The following is a 23217-nucleotide window of genomic DNA, read 5'->3' as shown; positions in this document are numbered from 1 at the left end:
TCGCAGACTCACAAACACATAGCTAATCAGTGACACAGAGCTTGGTTCAGTGAGCAATAAGAGCTGCAGAAAAACAGGATATACAGTCAGGCCTTTGTACAACCATCTCTTGTGCAGTTCTGAGTTGGTGATGGATTGCATAATGGCTGCATCTTGGAGACTATCAGAATAAATTCCTTCCCTGCACAGTACGCATTCAACACAAACCAAGACTTAAACAGTCACAAACATTCGAAATACAACTTAATCGACCAGCATTCATCTTCAATTTGAGCAGCAGAGCGCTAGTATCTTCACTGATTTTTCTTGGCAGCAAAACGAGTTCAAACCAAACCAGACTGGCACAAAAACTCTCTGTAGATTCAACCACCATCTTCTATCAATCGACAACGGCAATCAATTACCACCACATACCCGTTAATCACTACCTCAACTCTCTGTAGATTCAAAGCCATCTGCTCTCTTCTATCAATCGACGGCAGCAATCAATTACCACCACATACCCGTTAATCACTACCTCAACTCTCTATAGATTCAAAGCCATCTGCTCTCTTCTCATCAGCGAGCACCATCTTCAATTCTCTGGTACTGCAACCATCAGCTCAACAACGTCAGTTCAATCGAGCAGAACCCATTTTCTCTCTTGTCTCGTTCTCATGATCAATCACCCAAATCAGGCTCCAATCCATCATCTCTTTTTTGTTGTGTCTTCGTCACCAACACAAAACCCAAATTCATCATCTGCTCAGTGATTTCAATTCGAACCAAACCCTAATTTAACTCATCTGAATTTCGATCTATGTTCATCAATTTCATCTAGCAGCAACACCCATTTCTACATCGTATCAGAAGCGAACCCTCAATCAATTTGCTCTTCAGACCGTGACCTAATTCTTCTTTTCTTGGTCTCTCGGATTTAACAGCACAATATTTATTTCACACTGATAACAAAATTTATAAATTATGGGTTCTAGAATAATTTTCTCTCAGAAAATGGGTGCGCGCCTGAGAATTTCTGAGCGTGAGTTTCACAGTGGGAAGAATCTGTAAAATGGGTATGTATGTAGTTTTCACTTAATTTTTTCCTTTCTTTTGTATTGGTTCTCGGTTACTTAAATAAATGTTTATAAAATATAAACTTTTTAACGCAAACAAAACTTAAGTTATTAGATGTCTATATCCTGATGATTAGTTAATGTTTAGTGTTAAGCACGTAAATTTGAATATTTTGAGGGAAAATTTGAAAAGATACATATCCATCTTCACTTAGATTAGTTTGAATACCATTGACGAACGAAACCATACAATTTACGGGCATCCAACTCAAAACCAATTGGTAATGAGTGGAGTGGTCCTTCCATATTAATGTTTATTTATTAAGGACATATTAGTGACAAAATTAGTTAGTTACGACAACAGTATTGTGGGAAAAGGTTTTCTCCCTTAATTGATTAGCAAAAGAGTTACAACATCATCTTATACATGACTTATAGAGCTATAAACGGAAAGAAGATAACTACAAATACAATCTAATGAATATTGAATACATACACAAAGGAAACAAGATAATAGCGAATATACACCATATCTTCTAACACAACCTCTCAACCTCAAGATGGTACAAAACACATCTTTAGGTTGCTGGCCAAAAACTTGAGTCTAGGAGAGATTCGGTGAAAAAATCAGCAAGCTGAAATTTTGAACTTACATACGGTAACGTAATGGTTTTCTTCTTGAAGTGATGACGTACAAAATGACAATCAATCTCAATATGTTTTATACATTCATGGGAAACATCATTATGAGAAATATGAATAACAACTTTATTATCACAATATAAGGGAGTAGGTCCTGTCATATTAATACCCATATAACTAAGTAACCACCGTAGCCAAACTATTTCAGAAGTAGTGTGTGCCATAGCCCTATATTCAGCCTCAACAATAGATCGAGAGACAACTGACTGTTTCTTACTACACCAAGAGATTAGAGAGTTGCCTATGAACATACAATAACCAGATGTGGATCTTCTGTCTGTTACATCCCCTGCCCAATATGAGCCTGTATAAACATGAAGACGAAGGTCTGACTTAGACGAGAATTGTAATCCTTGATACAATGTTCCTTTGATTATCTTAAAATCTTGAGAATTGCAGCAAAATATGTGGTACGAGGAGCTGACATGAATTGACTTACAATGTGAACTGCATAGCTAATATCCGGTCTTGTTATAGTCAGATAACTGAGACTACCCTCTAGTTGTCTATACAGAGTTGGGTATGACAGATCTTTTCCATCAATAGGATTGAGCTTAACATTCAGTTCTAAAGGTGTTTCTACTATCTGTTAGTCCAGCTCGATTAAGAATCTCAGAAACATACTTAACTTGAGATATAAAGTAAACTTCATAAGATCTATCAACTTTTATGCCAAGAAAATATCTTAAGTGACCAGGATCTTTCATTTGAAAGCACAAATTCAGATGGGATTTCAGAGATTTTATACCTTCTGAGTCACTGCCTGTGAATAGAGAAGAAGTACCATTCCTTTTTTAAATTTTCCGATGGAATATTGCTGAGTCACATGGGCTTTGACTGAAACCAAATTGAAGAATAACAGTAGAAAATTTCTTAAACCAAACACGAGGTGCTTGTTTAAGTCTATAAAGAGCTTAACGAAGCTTACATACTTGATTCAGAAGATGAACTAATCCTGGAGGTGGTCGCATATAACTCTTGTAGTTCTCCATACCGAAATGCGTTTTTAACATCCACCTGGTGAAGATCCCAATTACGTACAACAGCCACAACAAGAAGTGTACGTACTGTTTTCATAGGATAAACAAGAGTGAAAGTCTCTTCATAATCAATCCAATAGTGTTGTGTATTTCCTTGAGAAACCACACGTGATTTACAACATTCTAAGGTACCATCTGATTTAGTCTTGACCTTATAGACCCAGTGACTTCCCACAACAGGTTTTCCAGGTGGTAAATCTATCATGTCCCATGTGCCAGCTAGTTTATGTGCAGTCAATTCTTCTCCCATTAAGTCTTGCCATTATGGTATCACCGAAGCTTCCCTGTAACTTTTAGGTTCGTGTAAAGATAAAATAGTTGTTAAAGAGCAATGATAGTCACACAACTTAGCTGGTGGCCATCGACACGATGAGGCGGTGAAATAGCTTCAGGTACAGGATTCCCAGTTGGAGATGCATTTTCAAGATGCTCTATAGAGTGGCAGTAACGAGAATGTTTGTGATAGGCAAGGAATTTTTGACAAAGATATCTTCAAAATGATCTAGATATGTGAAGCTTTCTAAAATGAATGATGTGTTACTTGTTAGAGCACTGCTCGGTCGAACTCGCAAGCGTTGCTATCTCAAGTTTGTTTGTCAAGTTTAGTTTCCAAAACTATAAGTCTTGATTTCTAGTCTACTTATAACTATGTCTCGGATTAGGATATAATGTGTAGTTGAGCTTTAGACTTCACGGCGTTCATTGATTGAAGACGAAGAACTACTAAGGGGAGCTCGTGGAACTTCATCAACAAAAGGTATGTGGAGACTTGAACTCACCTATCACTCAGAAGTCTATTTCTATTATATCTCCTATTGATACAAAATTCGTATAGCTATATATACTTTATTTTATACACATTTGATATTTCGAGTTGAGTTTAACTCGCTCACATATTTCTCGAAATATGTGTTGGTAAGCTTTCGCTTTAACCAAGTTCATATTTTATTCTTGAAGAAAGTCAAAAGATGATCATGTGAAAATCGCTTGGTAACATCTTACATGATTTGTGTGAGACAGTCATTTGATGTAGACTCGAAATGTTTCGTATCGATCTATTGATCACTTGAAAATTGCTGTGAAGCTAATAGTTTGTGTGAGACATCTATTCCCATCTTCTAACAATGTTTCAATGATTGAAATTGAGTTTAGAACGATTAACCATTGATTGGATATAGCACAATATGCGTACTTGTATGCTAACTGTTGCAAGTTACTCCAAGTCCGGGAACTTAGTACGCATACCCGTATGCGTACTGGCTTAACTGTTCAAGTCCGGGAATTTATTATGCGTACCCGTTTGCATACTAAATCAACCGAGTTTGGTCGTGAATAGTATGCGTACCCGTTCGCATACTGGCGGACAGACCAAGTCCGGAACTAAGTATGCGTACCCGTTTGCATACTTGAGTGGGTTAAGTTCTAAAATCGGTTTGTTCATGAACAAATACATTTATATAATAAGGAATGCAATCTTTTGCAAACCGTGGCTATAATGTTCATGAATTGATTCGAGTTAATCAAAATCGATTTTTCTTCAATTGTGTCTTGTACACTTCTATGAGAATATAAACAATTGAACGACTCTATAAATAGCTTCATTTGAGTCATCTGAACTAGTTGTGATAAAGATAAATAAGGTTGATATGAAAGTGTACATATGGATAACTTCGGTCAACTATTGTTGAACTGACTAAGTGTACACCTTTAGGTACGGTTACACATATCTAAATGAAGGAACATTTCATTTGTGTATAACAAACAAAGTTCAATCTAACGGTTGAAAGATATTATCTTGACTCTAATCAGGTTTTCATCTAACGGTGAATATTGAATGCTTTGTTACCAAGATAGCATTGATTGCAAATCCTGATTTGAAGATTATATAAGGGAAAACTCTAGCAACTGGGAAACCTAATCCCCACACCTCCTGTGTGATATTAGTTGCGACTAGAGTCGATTCTCCTTTAACTTAGGTTTTTCTAAAACCATTATAGGTTAACGACTTAAAGACTTCATTGGGATTATGAAGCCAGACCCAACTATTTTCTCTGTAGTTGCGTGTTCTGATCTTACTTTGTTCTATCGTATTGAGTATTATCTTCTCTAAGATTTTCTCGAGATTTAATCTCCGATAGGTAAGATAAAAAGTAGTCACAAACATCTTCGTCTCATCGTTTGTGATTCCACAATAACTTGTTTCGCTAACATACGATTAAGATTATTGTGAGGTGATTGATATTACTAGGTTGTTTTTCGATAATATAAGACCGGTGTATCAATTGGTTTCTGTTCACCTTGATTTATCAAAATACGGAACAAAAACTCGTAGGTATTTCTGTGGGAGACAGATTTATATATTCAATAGACTTTTTTGTGTGAGATAGATTTGTTTATCAAGACTTCGACTTTGGGTCGTAGCAACTCTTAGTTGTGGGTGAGATCAGCTAAGGGAATCAAGTACGCAGAATCCGGCGTGGTTCTAGAGGCGTAAGGAATGCGACTGTACCTTAATCAGTGTGAGATTGGTTACGGCTCAACTACATTCCAGTCTGAAGTTAACTTGTAGTAAGTTAGAGTCTGTAGCGGCTTAATACAGTGTGGTGTTCAAATCTGGACTTGGTCCCGGGGTTTTTCTGCATTTTCGGTTTCCTCGTTAACAAAATTTCTGGTGTCTGTGTTATTTCTTTTCCGCATTATATTTTTATATAATTGAAATATCACAGGTTGTGCATAGTTCAATCAATTGGTGAATCCAACCTTTGGTTGTTGATTGAAATTGGTTAACGCTTGGATATTGAACGTTGGTACCATCCAAGTTATTTCATATATTAATCTGACTCACAGATTTCTATCTGTTCGATTGCAGATTAATTTGATAAATAGAGATATAACTCTTGGATGTATTTTCCTTGATTGAGTCTGACTGTCTAGTTGATTCTCTTGGAAATATTTTGGAGTTAGTCCATACAGATTTCCAAAGCGAAATATTGGGTGTGGTTGTTAGACCCCCGCTTTTTCACTACTAGAAAGAGACCAAAAATGGTATTTTATCCCAAAAGGTTACATGTCAAGAAATATGTGATCTTCTAGTTTCTGGATAATAGCATCTGTAACCTTTTTGTTTTATACCATATCCTAAGAAAACACAAATAGTATTCTTCTTTCAAAGTTTGTTTCATTCACGTTCTGAGAGAAGAACAAAACATGTTGAACCGAAAACATGGAGTTCAGAGTAGGTTGGTTTCTTGTTGAACAAACTCTTATACGGTGATATACCTCTTATAACCATAGTCGAATACGATTGATGGTGTAAACGACAGTGAAAACGGATTCACCCCAAAAGTTTGAGGGAAGTAAATATGATAGAAGTTTTGTTTCTAGTTGTTTCAATAATATGTCGGTGTTTTTGTTCAAATACACCGTCTTTTGGGAGTTTTCGTACAAGATAATTGAAGAAGAGTTCCTTTTTATTTTAAGAAATCCTTGAAAGGATTTGACATGTACTCACCACCTTGGTCTGCACGAAATTTTTTGATAGTTTTTCCAATTTGTGTTTTGATCATTCTAGAGAATTCTGTATAGATTCTTAGGACTGATCTGGTGCTGAAAAGATAGATCCATGTATAACGAGTGTGATCATCAAAGAAAATTACATAGTATAAAGACCCTCATTTAGTTGTAAAAGGAGATTTACCCCAAACATCAGATTGTATAAGATCAAAAGGTGGACTAGACTAAGTAATACTTTTATTAAAAGGAAGTGCAGGCTGTTTGCCCATTTTACAGGCAATGCAACGAGGTTCTTTGTCAATAGGTATATTTCTAACAAACCTTTATTAATCATGTAAGAAAGACGAGAGAAAGAGACATGTCCTAACTTAGAATGCCAAGATATAAAAGGTGATACTATGGAAGGTAAGGTAGATGCAGAAGCAGCAATAAGTTTGTTCTTGGATTGCTGATGAATAACTAGCTAGTGACTCCAAAAGATATAGCCGCCAATTTTACGGCCTATCCCAACAAGCTTCTTTGTCTTGGGATCCTGAATAAAGCAACCAGAAGAAGTGAAATGAATGTTAAAACCTTGATTACACAGTTGGCCAATATAAATGAGATTCATTTTAATCTGAGGCACAAGAAGTACATCCTGTATATGCATATATATTTTCTGAAAGTTTAATCTGGCCAATATGACTAGCAGTTATTTCTGTACCATATGCAGTATGAATCTTAGGTGTAACAATAGAGTGCTTTCTCTCAAACAATGTTAAGTTAAAAGTCATGTGATTTGGAGCACCTGAGTCAAGAAACCATTCAGTGAACATGTACCTGTTGGAACTGAGAAAGCAGAAGCTAGTGTGGAATTATTACCAATAGACAAAGCTTGTTTAAGCATCTCCTGAATTTCAGCTAGGTTGGGTGGTGTGGATTGTGAAACTGCATCTTGTGGTTTCTCTAAACCATATGAAAAATTAGCAGGAGCTGCAGATAAATGTGCAGGAACAATGTCATTTAGTCTCCTTCTTTCTCTCATGTTTCTGGATGATGGCGATGTGCAATTTCCAACTAGATGTCCAAAGGCCTTGCAGTAGTTGCATTGAGGTGTGCCTGGAGGTGCAGTTTTATATGTTAAATCTTGAGAAGCGCTTGAGGATGATGTACTTGGTGGAAGAGTGCAGCTCTTTGCAAGATGCCCAAAGTTCTTGCAATTATGACACTGAACTTGAGACAAATCACGAGAACTTCTTTGATTATTGAGCTGAGGGTTGTAACTTAGTCGTGATGGTAGTGCAAGGACAACTGGAATATCTAGTTTGACTCTCTTACGAGTCTCTTCAGTGATAAGTTCAGAAAGTGCAGTTTTTACAATTGAAGAGGGGATCGATGAAGGATTGATGCTCTGAAAGTTTCAAACTGATCCCACAATACCATCAATAGCTGAACTAATATAGACTTTTCTTTATTTCTATATCAGTAGTCCGTTTAGGTTCCATAAGTTCTAGCTGATTCCATGCGATTGACATTTCAGAATGAAAATCAGAAATAGTTTGGTCACACTGTTGTTTCAAAGAACGAATATCCTGCTCAAGTTTGTATCGTTGAATAAAGTTGATTTGAATATACTTTTTAAAGAGGAAATACCATGCTTTTTTTGCTGCTTCAAAACTGATAAGCTGCATACTTATGAATGTGATCACTGTGTTCCCTATCCATGTAAGAATCTTGTGATTGTTGACTTACAGATTTCATTGGGATCTTGTGCTGATAAATCTTTTACTTCCTTATGTTTGATGCCAGAACTGCTTGAGGTAGGAACTTTTTTTGTGCCATCAACATACTTCCACATACCTTTTCCCTTGAGAAAACTTCTTATGAGATATGACCAGTGATTGTAGTTGGTTCCATCATACTTGACTGTAATAGGTTGAAAATCTTCACGAGACATGATTAACTGATGTGACTGATAAGAAAAATCTGGATTTATGTATTTTAGGGTTTCAAGTAACAAGACAATAAACTTACCTTGTTGCACCGGAAATGATTTAGATCTTGTCTGGCTCTGATACCATGACAAAGCTAGTCATGACAATAATATTGAAGAAAAAGTTTTCTCCATTAATTGATTAACAAAAGAGTTACAACAACATCTTATACAAGACTCATAGAACTATAAACAGAAAGAAGATAACTACAAATACAATTTAATGAATACATAATATATATATACACAAGGGAAACAAGATAATAGCGAATATACGCCATATCTCCTAACAATTAGCATAGCAATGTGAGACTATTGTCCTTCACATGCCCCTTCACGTATAGGCCACTTTTTGTGGGCCTCTAACGCGTGGACCGTCGTTGTATGGGTGGTCGTTGGGCCTACTCGCATATGGGCCTAACTCAGATACCAAGATAATTTTTGCAAACATTCAACTCAAAACCAATTGACAGTGAGCGGAATGGCTCCTTCCATATTGTATATATAATTTGAGGCCGAAATACTGGCTCCAGAATGAAAGTTAGGCCAAAAGCTTGAATTCTAGAGCTCCTGGCCCCCTACCAATAGAAATGGACGGTTTCCAAACTATTTGCCGATTTTATGTGCACACTAAACACCAGTGGTGAAGATTACTCACCGCTAAACGTAGATAATATAACCTTTCCTCCCTTTTCTTGACTAAGTCTCTGAGAAACCCTACACTCTGAAGAAGAATTGCATTGTCTGTTCCATGCAAACCCTATTTTTCTTTTCTCCCGGATCCTTACCTCTCCAGTCTCCACCTTTCTTCTTCGTTCTCCTGTGTGCCGATTCCTAATGATTTCCTTTTCTATTTTGTTAATACATGGATAGAATCAAAGATACAATATATAGATTAATGAAAGATGCAATATATAGATTTAGACATAGATATTTCTTTGTTCTCATGTTCTCAATTAATTGGTGTTGATTTTATTCATCTGTGGTTTTTGCAGGTGAAGGTTTATGTCGGTTGTGTAACGGAGAGAAAGAAAAACAAAAATTATGTATTAGTATTGCTAAATCCTAGCCCATTATCTATTTTTCTTCGATCATCTTTTTTTTTAAAAATATTTGGGTTTTTTTTAGAAAATCATTCAACATCTCCAGATTCTGTTGTTGGGATCTTAATTAGTTTTTTTTGTTTTAATCTTTAAGCTAAAGATTTAACTGTTCTTTAAGTGTGTGTTTAGTTTTCTTCCATTCAGATTCTGACATAAGCAAAGAGCAGATCTTAACACCAATAGCACGGGTTAAACGACTTGGACAGGTCTGAGTGTTTGCTTGTCTCTGAATTGAGGGATAAAAGCTGGCTACTCCCCCTCGAAAGGTTATTTTTCCAAACGGAGGTCTGATTATATTGTAATTCATGTATTTACTTTTTAGATGGATAGTTCAAACTGAATATGAATGAAGTTGTTTTCTAGCTAAGTTATAAGTTGTCTCATTTCTATTGAATTTTAGAGAAGCAATGTGGAGAATATTTTTAGCTAAGTTTCCTTATCCTGGCTATTACTGCTAACCATGTGTTGTTGAAATATTTGGTTATGGGGGTTGACATAGGTTTCCAGGGCAAGACAACTTAGTGGACATCACCTTTGCAAAACTACGGAGAAATGGAAGAGGGCTTTATTCAGGTTAGTCAAATCCTTAGTTCCAGGCCTTATTCAGGTACATACGCCGCTCCATAATTTACCTCAGTGAGTTACTCTTTAGAGTCTTAACTTTATAACTTCAGGCTCCATCATATTGTATATATAATTTGAGGCCCAAATACTGGCTCCAGAATGAAAGTTAGGCCAAAAGCTTGAATTCTAGAGCTCCTGGCCCCCTACCAATAGAAATGGAGGGTTTCCAAACTATTTGCCGATTTTATGTGCACAGTAAACACCAGTGGTGAAGATTACTCACCGCTAAACGTAGAGAATATAACCTTTCACTCCTCCCTTTTCTTGACTAAATCTCTGAGAAACCCTACACTCTGAAGAAGAATTGCACTGTCTGTTCCGCGCAAACCCTATTTTTCTTTTCTCCCGGATCCTTTCCTCTCCAGTCTCCACCTTTCTTCTTCGTTCTCCTGTGTGCTGATTCCTAATGATTTCCTTTTCTATTTTGTTAATACATGGATAGAATCAAAGATACAATATATAGATTAATCAAAGATGCAATATTTAGATTTCAACGTAGATATTTCTTTGTTCTCATGTTCTCAATTAATTGGTGTTGATTTTATTCATCTGTGGTTTTTGCAGGTGAAGGTTTATGTCGGTTGTGTAATGGAGAGAAAGAAAAACAAAAATCTATGTATTGGTATTGCTAAATCCTAGCCCATTATCTATTTTTCTTCGATCATCTTTTTTTTTTTAATATATTTGGGTTTGTTTTTATAAAATCATTCAACATCTCCAGATTCTGTTGTTGGGATTCTTAATTAGTTTTTTTTTGTTTTGATCTTTAAGCTAAAGATTTAACTGTTCTTTTAGTGTGTGTTTAGTTTTCTTCCATCCAGATTCTGACATAAGCAAAGAGCAGATCTTAACACCAATAGCACGGGTTAAACGACTTGGACAGGTCTGAGTGTTTGCTTGGCTCATAATTGAGGGATAAAAGCTGGCTACTCCCCCTCGAAAGGTTATTTTTCCAAACGGAGGTCTGATTATATTGTAATTCATGTATTTACTTTTTAGCTGGATAGTTCAAACTGAATATGAATGAAGTTGTGTTCTATATAAGTTATAGGTTGCCTCATTTCTATTGAATTTTAGAGAAGCAATGTGGAGAATATTTTTAGCTAAGTTTCCTTATCATGGCTATTACTGCTAACCATGTGCTGTTGAAATATTTGGTTATGGGGGTTGACAGAGGTTGCCAGGGAAAGACAACTTAGTGGACATCACCTTTGCAAAACTAAGGAGAAATGGAAGAGGGCTTTATTCAGGTTAGTCAAATCCTTAGTTCCAGGCCTTATTCAGGTACATACGCTGCTCCATAATTTACCTCAATGAGTTACTCTTTAGAGTCTTAACTTTATAACTTCAGGCTCCATCATATTGTATATATAATATGAGGCCGAAATACTTGCTCCAGAATGAAAGTTAGGCCAAAAGCTTGAATTCTAGAGCTCCTGGACCCCTACCAATAGAAATGGAGGGTTTCCAAACTATTTGCCGATTTTATGTGCACACTAAACACCAGTGGTGAAGATTACTCACCGCTAAACGTAGAGAATATAACCTTTCACTCCTCCCTTTTCTTGACTAAATCTCTGAGAAACCCTACACTCTGAAGAAGAATTGAACTGTCTGTTCCACGCAAACCCTATCTTTCTTTTCTCCCGGATCCTTTCCTCTCCAGTCTCCACCTTTCTTCTTCGTTCTCCCGTGTGCCGATTCCTAATGATTTCCTTTTCTATTTTGTTAATACGTGGATAGAATCAAAGATACAATATATAGATTAATCAAAGATGCAATATATAGATTTCGACGTAGATATTTCTTTGTTCTCATGTTCTCAATTAATTGGTGTTGATTTTATTCATCTGTGGTTTTTGCAGGTGAAGGTTTATGTCGGTTGTGTAATGGAGAGAAAGAAAAACAAAAATCTATGTATTGGTATTGCTAAATCCTTGCCCATTATCTATTTTTCTTCGATCATCTTTTTTTTTTAATATATTTGGGTTTGTTTTTATAAAATCATTCAACATCTCCAGATTCTGTTGCTGGGATTCTTAATTAGTTTTTTTTTGTTTTGATCTTTAAGCTAAAGATTTAACTGTTCTTTTAGTGTGTGTTTAGTTTTCTTCCATCCAGATTCTGACATAAGCAAAGAGCAGATCTTAACACCAATAGCACGGGTTAAACGACTTGGACAGGTCTGAGTGTTTGCTTGGCTCATAATTGAGGGATAAAAGCTGGCTACTCCCCCTCGAAAGGTTATTTTTCCAAACGGAGGTCTGATTATATTGTAATTCATGTATTTACTTTTTAGCTGGATAGTTCAAACTGAATATGAATGAAGTTGTGTTCTATATAAGTTATAGGTTGCCTCATTTCTATTCAAATTTAGAGAAGCAATGTGGAGAATATTTTTAGCTAAGTTTCCTTATCATGGCTATTACTGCTAACCATGTGCTGTTGAAATATTTGGTTATGGGGGTTGACAGAGGTTGCCAGGGAAAGACAACTTAGTGGACATCACCTTTGCAAAACTAAGGAGAAATGGAAGAGGGATTTATTCAGGTTAGACAAATCCTTAGGTCCAGGCCTTATTCAGGTACATACGCTGCTCCATAATTTACCTCAGTGAGTTATTCTTTAGATTCTTAACTTTATAACTTCAGGCTCCATTATTTTGGTGCTTATCTCTTTTCATGTATTTTATAGCTATTTTCCGTTTCAAATGCTTTTTATGCAATCTGCAGTATACTGTTATTCTAAATGGTTGATGAGTTCTCTTATTAGTTTGCTCTCTTTTTTACCTGAATTATTTCCTTATTGACATGTCTCACTAGCTTTTTTAGGAAAGAAAGTCGTCTTTGGCTTTCCATTCAAGCTACTGATACGTCCAATCGGGAACTAGCAAAAGAATATCCTTCTTTTAAGGCTTGGTACATTTCATGACTTAATCATGGTTTCAGAAAACTAATTTACACCATCGCATTAACATATAATGCATGTCATTTTTCTCTCTAATGACAAGCTTTCAAGTGTAAAAATAGTATATACAATGCGACTTTGGCAAGAGTTTTGAATTTTACTTCGAAACTCACTTCATTTATGTATATTGGTTAAAGAATGAGCATCACCTGTTCTTGACCAACATGTGAACTATATATGACCTAGAACTATGCACCATGGATGAATAATCTTGGTTAGCTAAATAAAATTTCATTCTGAGCCGACCCAAGCTAAATAGAGCTTTTCTTAATTAATATTAGCTTGGTTTGTCGAACTAGGTACTGAGACTATTCCACATTTTTAGTGTAAATGCCATTGAACATAAATATTGTCATCTTTATCATGTTGTTGCGTGGTTGTAATGAACTTATTAGCGAACTATTAAATTTTTCATTTAGCTTTGAACTATTTATGTTATCTTTTTTTTCTTTTCAGTTTGTTGGTTGTATGAATGCTCTGATGGGTTCATCCTTTATGTTTAGTGTTGTTAGTATATAACTTAGTTTCTCGATGTGAAAAGGCATGGGCTTACTTAGTCTGATTTGTTCATATTTAGAAGCAATGTGGTGATTGGAAATTCAGCCACAAAATGGTGTTGTTGCGAATTCACACCTTTATCTCGACCTCAAAGGTGAACCTGATTGTATATATTATTTAAGTACAGTATTATGTGGATACGGGAACAATTGTTGCTTAATCATACTTCTGATCGTATATATTATTGAAGATGAAGATCTGGATCATGGATCTTCAACAGTAGGGATAGTACCAAGAACTCGGGATGAAAGTTAGAAAATGAGGATGTTTGATTTCGTGGAAGAGGAAGAACCTGCAATTGTAAACCTTGAGTTATGAGTACCTTGACAACACAACATAGGTTTTATCGCGTGACAATGACATATTCCGGGATAGAACCATTGTCGCGATGGACAAAATGCTCAAATTTGAACATTTGTCCATCTGTGCTAATTTCTATGGATTTTCCATATTCCCATTGTGGGTTTCCTCCTGCAAGAAGTCAGTATTATTCGAGCGAGATCAACCATGTTTAGTTAACCAAGCAGAAATTTCCCAAAGTAGAGGAACAATGAAAAGACGTCTGACAGTCCATAAATGTAAAGCACAAACAGCTAAGGCAACTAGGTAGTTGGAGGTTTGTACTTCATCAGTTTTTCTTTTTTTTCTTCTTCTGTTTTCTTCTAACTGTACCTATATTTGGTTAATCTCTACATGCTGATGCAATCATGAGAATTCTTCGTCCGGATTCTAGCAGGAAAGGAAGATAATTTCCAAAACTTCCAAAACTGAAGCACTACTTGGGATTTCTTATACAACAGTAACATCTCTTTTGTGTCTGGTGATACTGACCGAATATTAAAATGCTCGAATTGACATTAGGTTCAGGTCCAAGATTTTTTTCAATTAAAGAACAAGGACGCTGATCTTGCTAACCAGATGCCAGACCAAGTTTTATTTTTCTTCCAGTCAATTAATCAAGCACATTTAAAGGAACATTACACACCTCTAAGATTCCACGAGCAACATGGCCACTCTCATTCGGCTAAATATCTTAAAAAATATGTTAGGTCTCTTAATGTTAATCGTTACTTATATTTTTGAACGAACACATCAGGTGCGATAGTGTTAATTTCTAACATAATTTGTTTTTGCATTTTGATGGAACTTTTTTGCATTTTGATGGAACAGTAAACAGTGGACACTAAACGACTATTAAAATTGAGTTTCTTAAGTTTTTTTTTTTTTGTTAAATTAAATTTATCAAATTTTACAATTCATTATATTTATTTTTTCTGAGGGAACTGTCAGACTATGCTGCTAGAGTAATTTCTCTTATTTCATTTCCTATAGAATTTTGTAATGATTTGAATAAGTTGGCAAAATGGCTCATTTATTTATGAGTTTATAACCTAATTAGTTTCTTCTAATTGAACTGTCTTTGCTCTGTGGAAAAGAAATATAGTTTCTGTCTAAGTTATAATTTGTTCATATGGAAATATTAGAGTAACCATTAAAGAGTTTTATCCTCTACAATTCTTTCCGCATTTATCGGGTCCAAACCATCTGACATACTTATCTTTAATTTTATATGCTAAGTCCATGAATTTATTTGACAGACCATTATATTTTACAAGGACGGAAAATAAAAATAAGATAACAAACTAAACTGAAATCGAAACACGAGACAGAGAATTAAGGCGGTAGTTCAACAAAGAGCACTTAATTTCCCAGAAATATAAACTCAAGCCCGTGCAATGCACGGGCAAAGCACCTAGTTATATTTAAGGGGATATTAGCAATGTGAGACAGACCTGTTAGGGTTAATTTAGGCTACAACTCTTCTTATTTTTGGCACAACAAATTTTACAAATATAAACTTTTAAGAATTTGTGTTTAGCCCGCTTGTGCCCATAATTTCTTTCTCTTATATAAGACCTTAAATTGGAAGGCTATTATTGGGGCGTCACATTCCATTGGAGAGACGTCACCTAATAGGACAAAAACGGGTCACCCATAAGTAATATCAAAAACCCCTTATCTCAAATAATTTTGTAATGACTAAACAACCCTTATTTAGTTAATTTTAATTTAATTAGATAAAAATTAAATTAACGAATTTTGTTGTATACTTGGTGAATTCTAGGACAAAGTTTTTGTGTGAAGAAAAACTGACCGTAAAATAAACTTCTACGATTGGTAATAATCCAAACCTGGATGTAAAATCACTTCTACGGTTGGAAATAATCCAAACCTAGACGTAAAATCATATTCTACGGTTGGAATTAAAAGGAGCCTGGACGTAAAATGAGCTTCTACGGTTGGAACTAATTCAAACCTTGACGTAAAACTACATGCAAATAAAATTCTACGGTTGGAACTAATCCAAACCTGGACGTAAAATCTCCAAACCTGAACGTAAAATCACTTCTACCTTTGGAACTAAGAAAACTGGACGTAAAATCGGATTTTACGGTTGAAATTAAAAGAAACCTGGACGTAAAATGAGCTTCTACGGTTGGAACTAATCCAAACCTGAACGTAAAATTAAATACAAATAAAATTATACGGTTAGAATTAAAAGAAACCTGGACGTAAAATCACTTCTAGTTAAAAGGTAATCTAGACATTTTGTATATGTGTTAGGATATCCCATAACCAATTTTTTGGACATTAAGAATCCAAGTAAAGTCCCCCGTAGCCTTCTTAAATTGAGAATCCCACGATAATCACGACTGTCTCAGGGTTCAAGACTTTAAATTAAAAAATGATATTACCTTTTTTTAATAAATTCAGCAATACCTAAAATGTCCTTGAAGATTTTCTTGATAGAGAAATGGGAAAGTGAAGACCGGAGAGTGGAGGCGCGTGCACGCATTCTTTTTACGTGACAACTCATGAGTCATGAACTGAATTTGATGACGCGTAAAAGCTGAATTTATTGTGGCGCATTGTTAAAGGGGGGTGGGGAGGGTTTAGGTCTTAGGTTTTCGTAGGTAAGACAATAGTCGTAGTACTACGCACTTCTATTTTATTTTCTTAAGATACATGAGACCAGAAAGATATATCCATATACAACTGCTATTAAACTATCGACACCCTACAAGGCTACAACTACTCATCTAGACCAGCTGACATTCTTTCTAAACCAGCAAGAGTGAGAAAATGAACGAAGTCTGGATATCATCTCCTAAAAATATCAATGTTCGATCGCTAGAAGATCAAATCACTTTAAAAAAAAGATTAGCTAGTACCCTGTCATGGTTGTTTTTGTAAGCTCTGGGAGGGTAACATCGACCCAGGGGTGGCTCCTGCATTTAGAAGTGCCATAAAATTCAACTCACTATATTGTAATTGTAATGAATTGCAGGTTTCTCCATGACTAGGTAGTCCTAGACAGAGCTACTTCCTAAGATAAAATAGTACTCCATGACTAAGAGTATGTTTCAAACGTTCAACTGAAATTGCAAGAAATTGATTAGAAGAAAAAATTTAATAGAAATTTGCTCATCATACAAACTACAACAGAAAAACATGGATTTAAAAGAAATTGCTTATCTTACAAACTACATCAGAAAAACATGAGCTACTGTAAATTGGAAAATTCCTACATCATACATTCTGGAATTTTCTATTCATAAAAGCAAAGAAACATCTGCAAAAAAGGTAAACAAAAAAGAAAAGGATTTTATTTTGACAGTGCCGTAACCAAAAAGTGCAGACACCCATCAATACCGAGATGTTACCGTGGTGTTCTGTGCAACTTCTGTATATTCCATGGGATATGCAGATGATAAATTCTTCCCAGATATTTCAGAACTGTCCCTTTTCTTGTTGAGAGAGATAAACAACTAATACTGATATAAAGAAGACTAGAATTGCCAGGAGATAGTATTTGAAGCTAAGCTGAGTTGCATCTATTGTCCTAACAGTGTCGATAGCATCATCATCCTCTTCGCAAACAACAGGCTCAACAACTCCAGTGTTAGAGACTGATGGCTCCTTTACCTGACAAATTATAGAAGATAAGAATAGAGAAATGGGCTCACGATTTGTTAAAGTATGACTAATTCTCGGTTTCCAACAAAATGTAATAAAAACACAGATGCAGAATAAAAAAACATAAACTAGGGGGAGCTCTGGTTATTATATAAGGGGCAGTTAACAAATTTTCCAGGAAAAACATAAGTTTTTAGACTGCTACTCACAGGATCATCTTTCTGGAGATGATGTTATAAATTTAAAAGAAAACCTGATAGAAACAACCGATTAATTTACACATTGTTTGTGGTGGGTGGGTGGTAGGTGGTGTGTGCGTGTGTTGGGAGGCCAGAGGTGGGATGGATAGGAGAGAAATAGACCCTTCTTTTCTTAAGCTGAAACAGAAATTGATCATTTTCTTTCTCAAAACAAAACATATAATATATCATTAACTATAGCGGCTAATCTGCCGACCTTCAAATTATATCTCAAAACTGGTCTACTTAGCATGGAAATATATCCACTCAATCCAGAATTGCTAATATAAAATTGTCAGAATTGAGATCATAATTTTTCAAATCTTACTACTCACGATTTGAACGGTTCGCTACAAAACTTTCCCAAATGATTTGAATCCCAACTATGAATGGAATCTACTTTGAATCTTACGATTCACATTTTGACTCGTGCGATCCCCACCAATTCATATGTTAGACAAGTCTAAATCTGTGCTTTCCAAATGATTTTTATTAAAAATAAACTTTTGGAGACATTTTGACTCGCGCAAGATCACAAAATTCGAACTCAAGAGCCATGTCCACTTAATTAAGTGCCCAACCACTCTTATTGAACTTATTAATCTATAATTCCAATACGTATATGTGTATTTAGAGATTTACCACTAATCTTCCATTCACAAATCAACAAACGACTCGATTCTTAAAAATGATACTAAATTTAACAACCTTGATTGAGATTATTCTAGACCCAGAACCACTCTGACTAAGAGTCAGGAAAATGAAAGAGATTAAAGTTGAGCGATAGGTGGCTACTCTGTAAGATTCTCACTAAAATCTCATTGAATATAGAAAGGTCCAAAGGATAGGCAAGCAGGCACTAGCTATACATCTACTATCCCCGGCTATAATGAGATTAGAGAGTTGGAGGCATCTTAGCCAGAAACCAAATACTCACAAAAGGGGAAGCTAACGTCAAAACAGCCTTTGTTTTAATACCTGACAAGCAAGAACGGGAAGCTACCTAGGGCTAGGGTAAAGGGAAGTCCCGCAAGGGGAAGGGGAAACCGTTTCTCTTACTAAACATGATATAAGAATAAGGAGCCCTGAACAGACCTAGTATTTGGCCGAATAACGATATGAAATGACTAAAAATTTCTGTGGTTTTCTTCACATTTAAATTTTCATGTATGTCAAAAAAGGCCGACGATCTACAATATATGAGAAAGAGAAGAGGTAAAGTCCCAAAATATTATCATCCAAAAGCAAATGCATCTAGGAGCAGAATACACTAAATTTTGTAAGTTCAGAGGAATTAGTACTAGTGATATTGTTTTATTTTTATATTCAGACTTCAGTCAGTAATAAGAAAGGTCTCCCAATAAATCTTATTTTCTAAAATAGAGTACTTTTTTTTTTCTGCTAGCTTCATTATTACTCAGTCAGCATTTCCGGCATAGTTATATATGTATATGTCGACCTAGATTTACCTTACAGATCTTGCTTCACTAACTATGAATTGACTAGTTCAGTAAGCTGATCCATATCTTTGACAATACTTAAAGGGGTTTCAGGGCATCCTTAAGGACAGTTGCTCATAGCCAAGATCTGAAATTCACCTGTAAAGCAAATAAATGGAACAAAGAACCTACCTCATAGTGGCTTGCAAAAGACTGGGGTACTTCTTCCTCGGATGTGTTGGAGGATCTAGTTGCATCACCAACCCTTTCCATTGGAGAGGGTTCTTCGGCGATTTTGTTTTTTGCATGGCTTGCAACTGTAGATGAACCATTCTTTTCTTCTGAAGATTTCTCAGCCAAGACCCTATTTGCTCTTGTTAATGAAGTTATCTGCATTTAAAAGGCATAATTAGGGTGACAGAAAAACAAAGTTTCGGCTTCACTATTGCCTCTCCTGTCAATAAAGAGGTCGATAAGCGAACCAAATTCAGTCAAAGAAAGATGCTTAACAAGAAAATTTAAAATTGAAAAAAAAAGAATTACAGCTTGGAAAGTAAACCCAATGAAGTTGGTTAAGTTCAAGAAATAAATGAAATACGCAAGAAAATTTAGGTAAAAACCTGCTTTTTCAGGCGCTCCCTTTCAAACGCTAACTGCAACACCAGGTCAGTAATTAGTTTTGTCCTGATACTTATATCTTTTGCTGTTGCAGATTTTGCTTCATCACCTTGATGCAAGGATGTCTCAAGACATTCTGTTCTACCCCTCAAAAAGGTCAGTTCTTCATTAAGTTCCATATTAGTTTCAGATAACATGGTACACTTCACTTCCGCACTTAGAGCCCTATTTTCAGCCTTTGCAACCTTCGATTTCAGATCCTCAATTACGTCTTCCATATCTCTGATTGCAGAATTTAACATGCTCTGCTTCTCATAACTTGCTTCAGCAGATGCCCTAGCATGCTGTAACTGAATGTCAGATTCATTCAGCTGCTTCTCCAGCGAGCTCACCTTTTCCGTATTATTAACATTATTTTTGAATAAACCCAACTCTTCGTTAAGTTCCAAGTTAATCTCTGATAACAATTTACACTTGGCTTCTAAATTCTCGGCTTTACTCTCCACACCTGAGATATTTTTCTTCAGATCATCAATTTGGTTTTCCATTTCAGTGATTTCAGCACATAGTTCATGGGTGTGCTCTTCACTTTCTTCAATGGAAGCCTTCGCATTTTCCAGCTGAATTTCAGATTCTTTCACCTTTTCCTCAAGCGTGTGTACCTTTTCCTTTAAAGCAAGGGCTTCAGAATCAGCACGATTATATTTCTCTTCAGCTTCCTTCAAGCTGATTTTTGAAGTGTTAGTCTGTATTGAAAGTGATTTATCAAGTTCCGAGCTACTCATTTCCAGGGTTTTCAACTGCTCCGCTATATTTGCAAGTTCATTCCCCATCTGTTCTTCTCGTTGAACTGAACCATTCATATTGAACTGAAGGAGTTGGAGTTGTCCCAGAATTTGTTTTGAAATGCCCATCAGTACTACTGCAGCATTTTCCGCCTCAAACAACCTCTCAAAGCTAACCTCTGCTGCTTCCTCCATGCATAATAATTCATGTTCTGCTGTGTGTAGCTTTCTACGTAATTCTTCTTCACTATTTCTTGAATCTGATAACTTCTTTTCCATATCTAACTCTCTTGCCAGAGATTTCTCCAGCATTCTTAAAATATGTCTTTGTTGTTCAGCAGTTTGCATCTTTAATCTTGTACTTGTAGGGGAAAATTGACCATTTTCTGCAAAATACGCATCCGTGCTGTTATTCCCTGTCAAGATGAATGCACCAAAGAACAATTAAACCTTCTATATCCATCACACAATTTTTCAGGTTAGGAACCTAGGATTGACGAAGAAATTTACAACTTACAGTTCTCCTCCTCACCGAAAGATAATATGATCCTTTGGAACTTGGCAGACTGCAGCCTCATATCCGTGACTATGTTTTCTGACTGCTTGAATGACTTCTCTAAGTCCTTCAACTTCTCTTCCATCTCCTCAAAAGAGTCATTGTCACGATCGCAAGAACATACTTTTTGGCGAGCATACACTATCTCAGTTTGGAGTGAAGCCATGAAACTCTGAATCTCCCTCACCTCTGTATCCAGTATACCGGACAAGAGAACAAATTGCAGACCCTTGTCAGCAGCAGAATCAGCCCAGACACTGTCGTCCTCTGGGGTCAAAGCCTCGTAATCACTTTCTTTAGCAGACACATGCATCAAAAGGATGTCTAGATTCAGCAACTTCTCAGCTGAATATGCTAAATCAAGTTCCAGCCTAGTCAAAACTTCACCAGCACCGACTGACTCCCTCATCCCCTCACCAGTAGAAGAAACTATTTCATGCACATAATTATCTGACTCAGCATCCCGATCACTTGTATCGATATTGCTAATAATACTGGTTACCTCGGTACTAGTAATCTCATCCATAGCCCTCGTAAAATTGTGTATGCGTCAAACCTGCAAAGTACAAGTCTCAAAGATGCTTACTTGCAGCAGCAGATCTTTCTTTCTACTTAAGAGTTGGTTGGGGATGCTAAGTTCTCGACATGTAAATTTTCATTCACAACATCTTAAAAGAAAATGATTCACTTAATGAAATTGGCAGTTCAAGCTCCTAAAGGGAAATAAATAAATTCTTGTTGTATGAAAAGATGATAATGAATCGAATTCGTGTATCATGTTGCTATAAAACAACTCCAACAATATGAACTACACTAAAGGGATATGATCAAGGGACAAATAAAACCAAATTTTAGTCTAAGCACAAGGACAAAACGAACAACTTGACAAGACCTTTTCTTTCTTTGCTTTTGATATACAACCTTAATTTACGTTACCATTGGACTTACTCCACTATTATACAGAAACTAATATATCTATAGATCCAAATGAGCTTTTACTACTCTTCTATACAACCCCAATCCAGTAACCAATCCCAAATCCACCTAAATCATATACTCAACCTCATAATGAAGTCAAATCACAAGCAATTCAAGTTCTCTCACTATAAAATCTTGTCCACACTAATATTATGTTCTTAAAACAACTAGATTGAAATTAGTTTTTCACTTCCCGTACAGATTTCGGAATTCATCAAAGCGTTCAAAAAGTTAAGGATAGTAAATTCAATAAACCACTTTTCATATAGTTTCCTACACTGATCGTTAATAATTGGGATTATTCTTGTTCGCTTGATTTCGTGTTATATTTCGAAATAGATTGGTAATTCAATTTAGGAATTTCAGACTAAAAAAAATCCCACTCTCTGGCAGACCTTCATACCAAAATGACAACCCTAAAATTTTAAGCAACCATATATGTGAAGAAATCTGAGATTCATATTCAAGAAAGTGAGAATTAAACAAAATTAAGCACAATTCTGATGTAAATAGGTCAATTTAAGAAGATAATTACTGCAAACTACACTAAAATTTCATGAAACTCAGAAACTAATTCGTACCTTTGAGAATATTTCGCGGGCAGAGAGAATTTCGTTTTATGATTTTCACAACAGAGATGAATCTTGCCGTTTTAGAAGACGAGGGAAAAATTATTATTATATTAGGCAATTCTCCCCAAAAAGAAAAAACTTCTTGGATACCACCTCAGGTTGACAGTTAAGTAGTTCGTGTAGTTTAGATCTAAGCCTTTGAATTTTAAGATGTGAATCTCAAGAATATGGTTTATTACTCTTAGAGGTTGACCCTTGGTCAAACATGTGACAGATATTCTATAGACTTTTTTAGTTGGGTGATTGTGGCACGAAGGGTTTGTTGGCTTTGATTTTGTTGGTTTCTCCTAGCTTTACAGCCTATTTAATGCGTTACCAGCTTCCTCACAAGAAAGATAAAAGTGCATTATTTGGATACATTTTAATTCTGCCTAACTGATCTTAAAGCACCTTTATATGTTTGATAATAGGGAGTAGGATGATGATAGAAACGGAATATTTGGTTCAGTCATGAGGAC

The 23217-nt window shown here is 35.8% G+C and overlaps 1 protein-coding gene across 4 annotated transcripts; it reads right to left on the bottom strand.

The window, feature by feature from the left end:
• Window positions 1-17026: 17026 nt before the first annotated feature.
• Window positions 17027-22862, bottom strand: LOC113298033 (WPP domain-interacting tail-anchored protein 1-like). Of its 4 annotated transcripts, none has more exons than XM_026546674.1 (5): window positions 22709-22862; window positions 21126-21705; window positions 19811-21009; window positions 19383-19580; window positions 17027-17521 (listed from the first exon to the last, which is right to left on the bottom strand). In XM_026546674.1, the coding sequence occupies exons 2-5, from the start codon at window positions 21673-21675 to the stop codon at window positions 17327-17329; spliced, it is 2142 nt and encodes a 713-aa protein (XP_026402459.1). In that variant the 5' UTR covers window positions 21676-21705; window positions 22709-22862; the 3' UTR covers window positions 17027-17326. The 4 variants fall into 4 exon arrangements, with proteins under 4 accessions (XP_026402459.1, XP_026402460.1, XP_026402458.1 ...); XM_026546675.1 differs by having other exon boundaries at window positions 19811-20979; XM_026546673.1 differs by having other exon boundaries at window positions 21111-21705; window positions 22709-22861.
• Window positions 22863-23217: the final 355 nt, after the last annotated feature.

The sequence above is a fragment of the Papaver somniferum genome, chromosome 7 (genome assembly GCF_003573695.1).
Source record: "Papaver somniferum cultivar HN1 chromosome 7, ASM357369v1, whole genome shotgun sequence".
Lineage (NCBI taxonomy): Eukaryota > Viridiplantae > Streptophyta > Magnoliopsida > Ranunculales > Papaveraceae > Papaver > Papaver somniferum.
This window is presented reverse-complemented; position numbering and strand designations above follow the sequence as displayed.

What these genes read in the sequence shown, in the direction of transcription:
- LOC113298033 (XM_026546673.1), bottom strand. Translation starts at nt 21,675, where the DNA reads ATGGATGAGATTACTAGTACCGAGGTAACCAGTATTATTAGCAATATC. An exon ending in TTTCGGTGAGGAGGAGAACT is followed by an intron (nt 21,010 to 21,110) that starts GTAAGTTGTAAA and finishes TCATCTTGACAG; the next exon opens with GGAATAACAGCACGGATGCG. An exon ending in CTTTTGCAAGCCACTATGAG is followed by an intron (nt 17,522 to 19,382) that starts GTAGGTTCTTTG and finishes ATAATTTGTCAG; the next exon opens with GTAAAGGAGCCATCAGTCTC.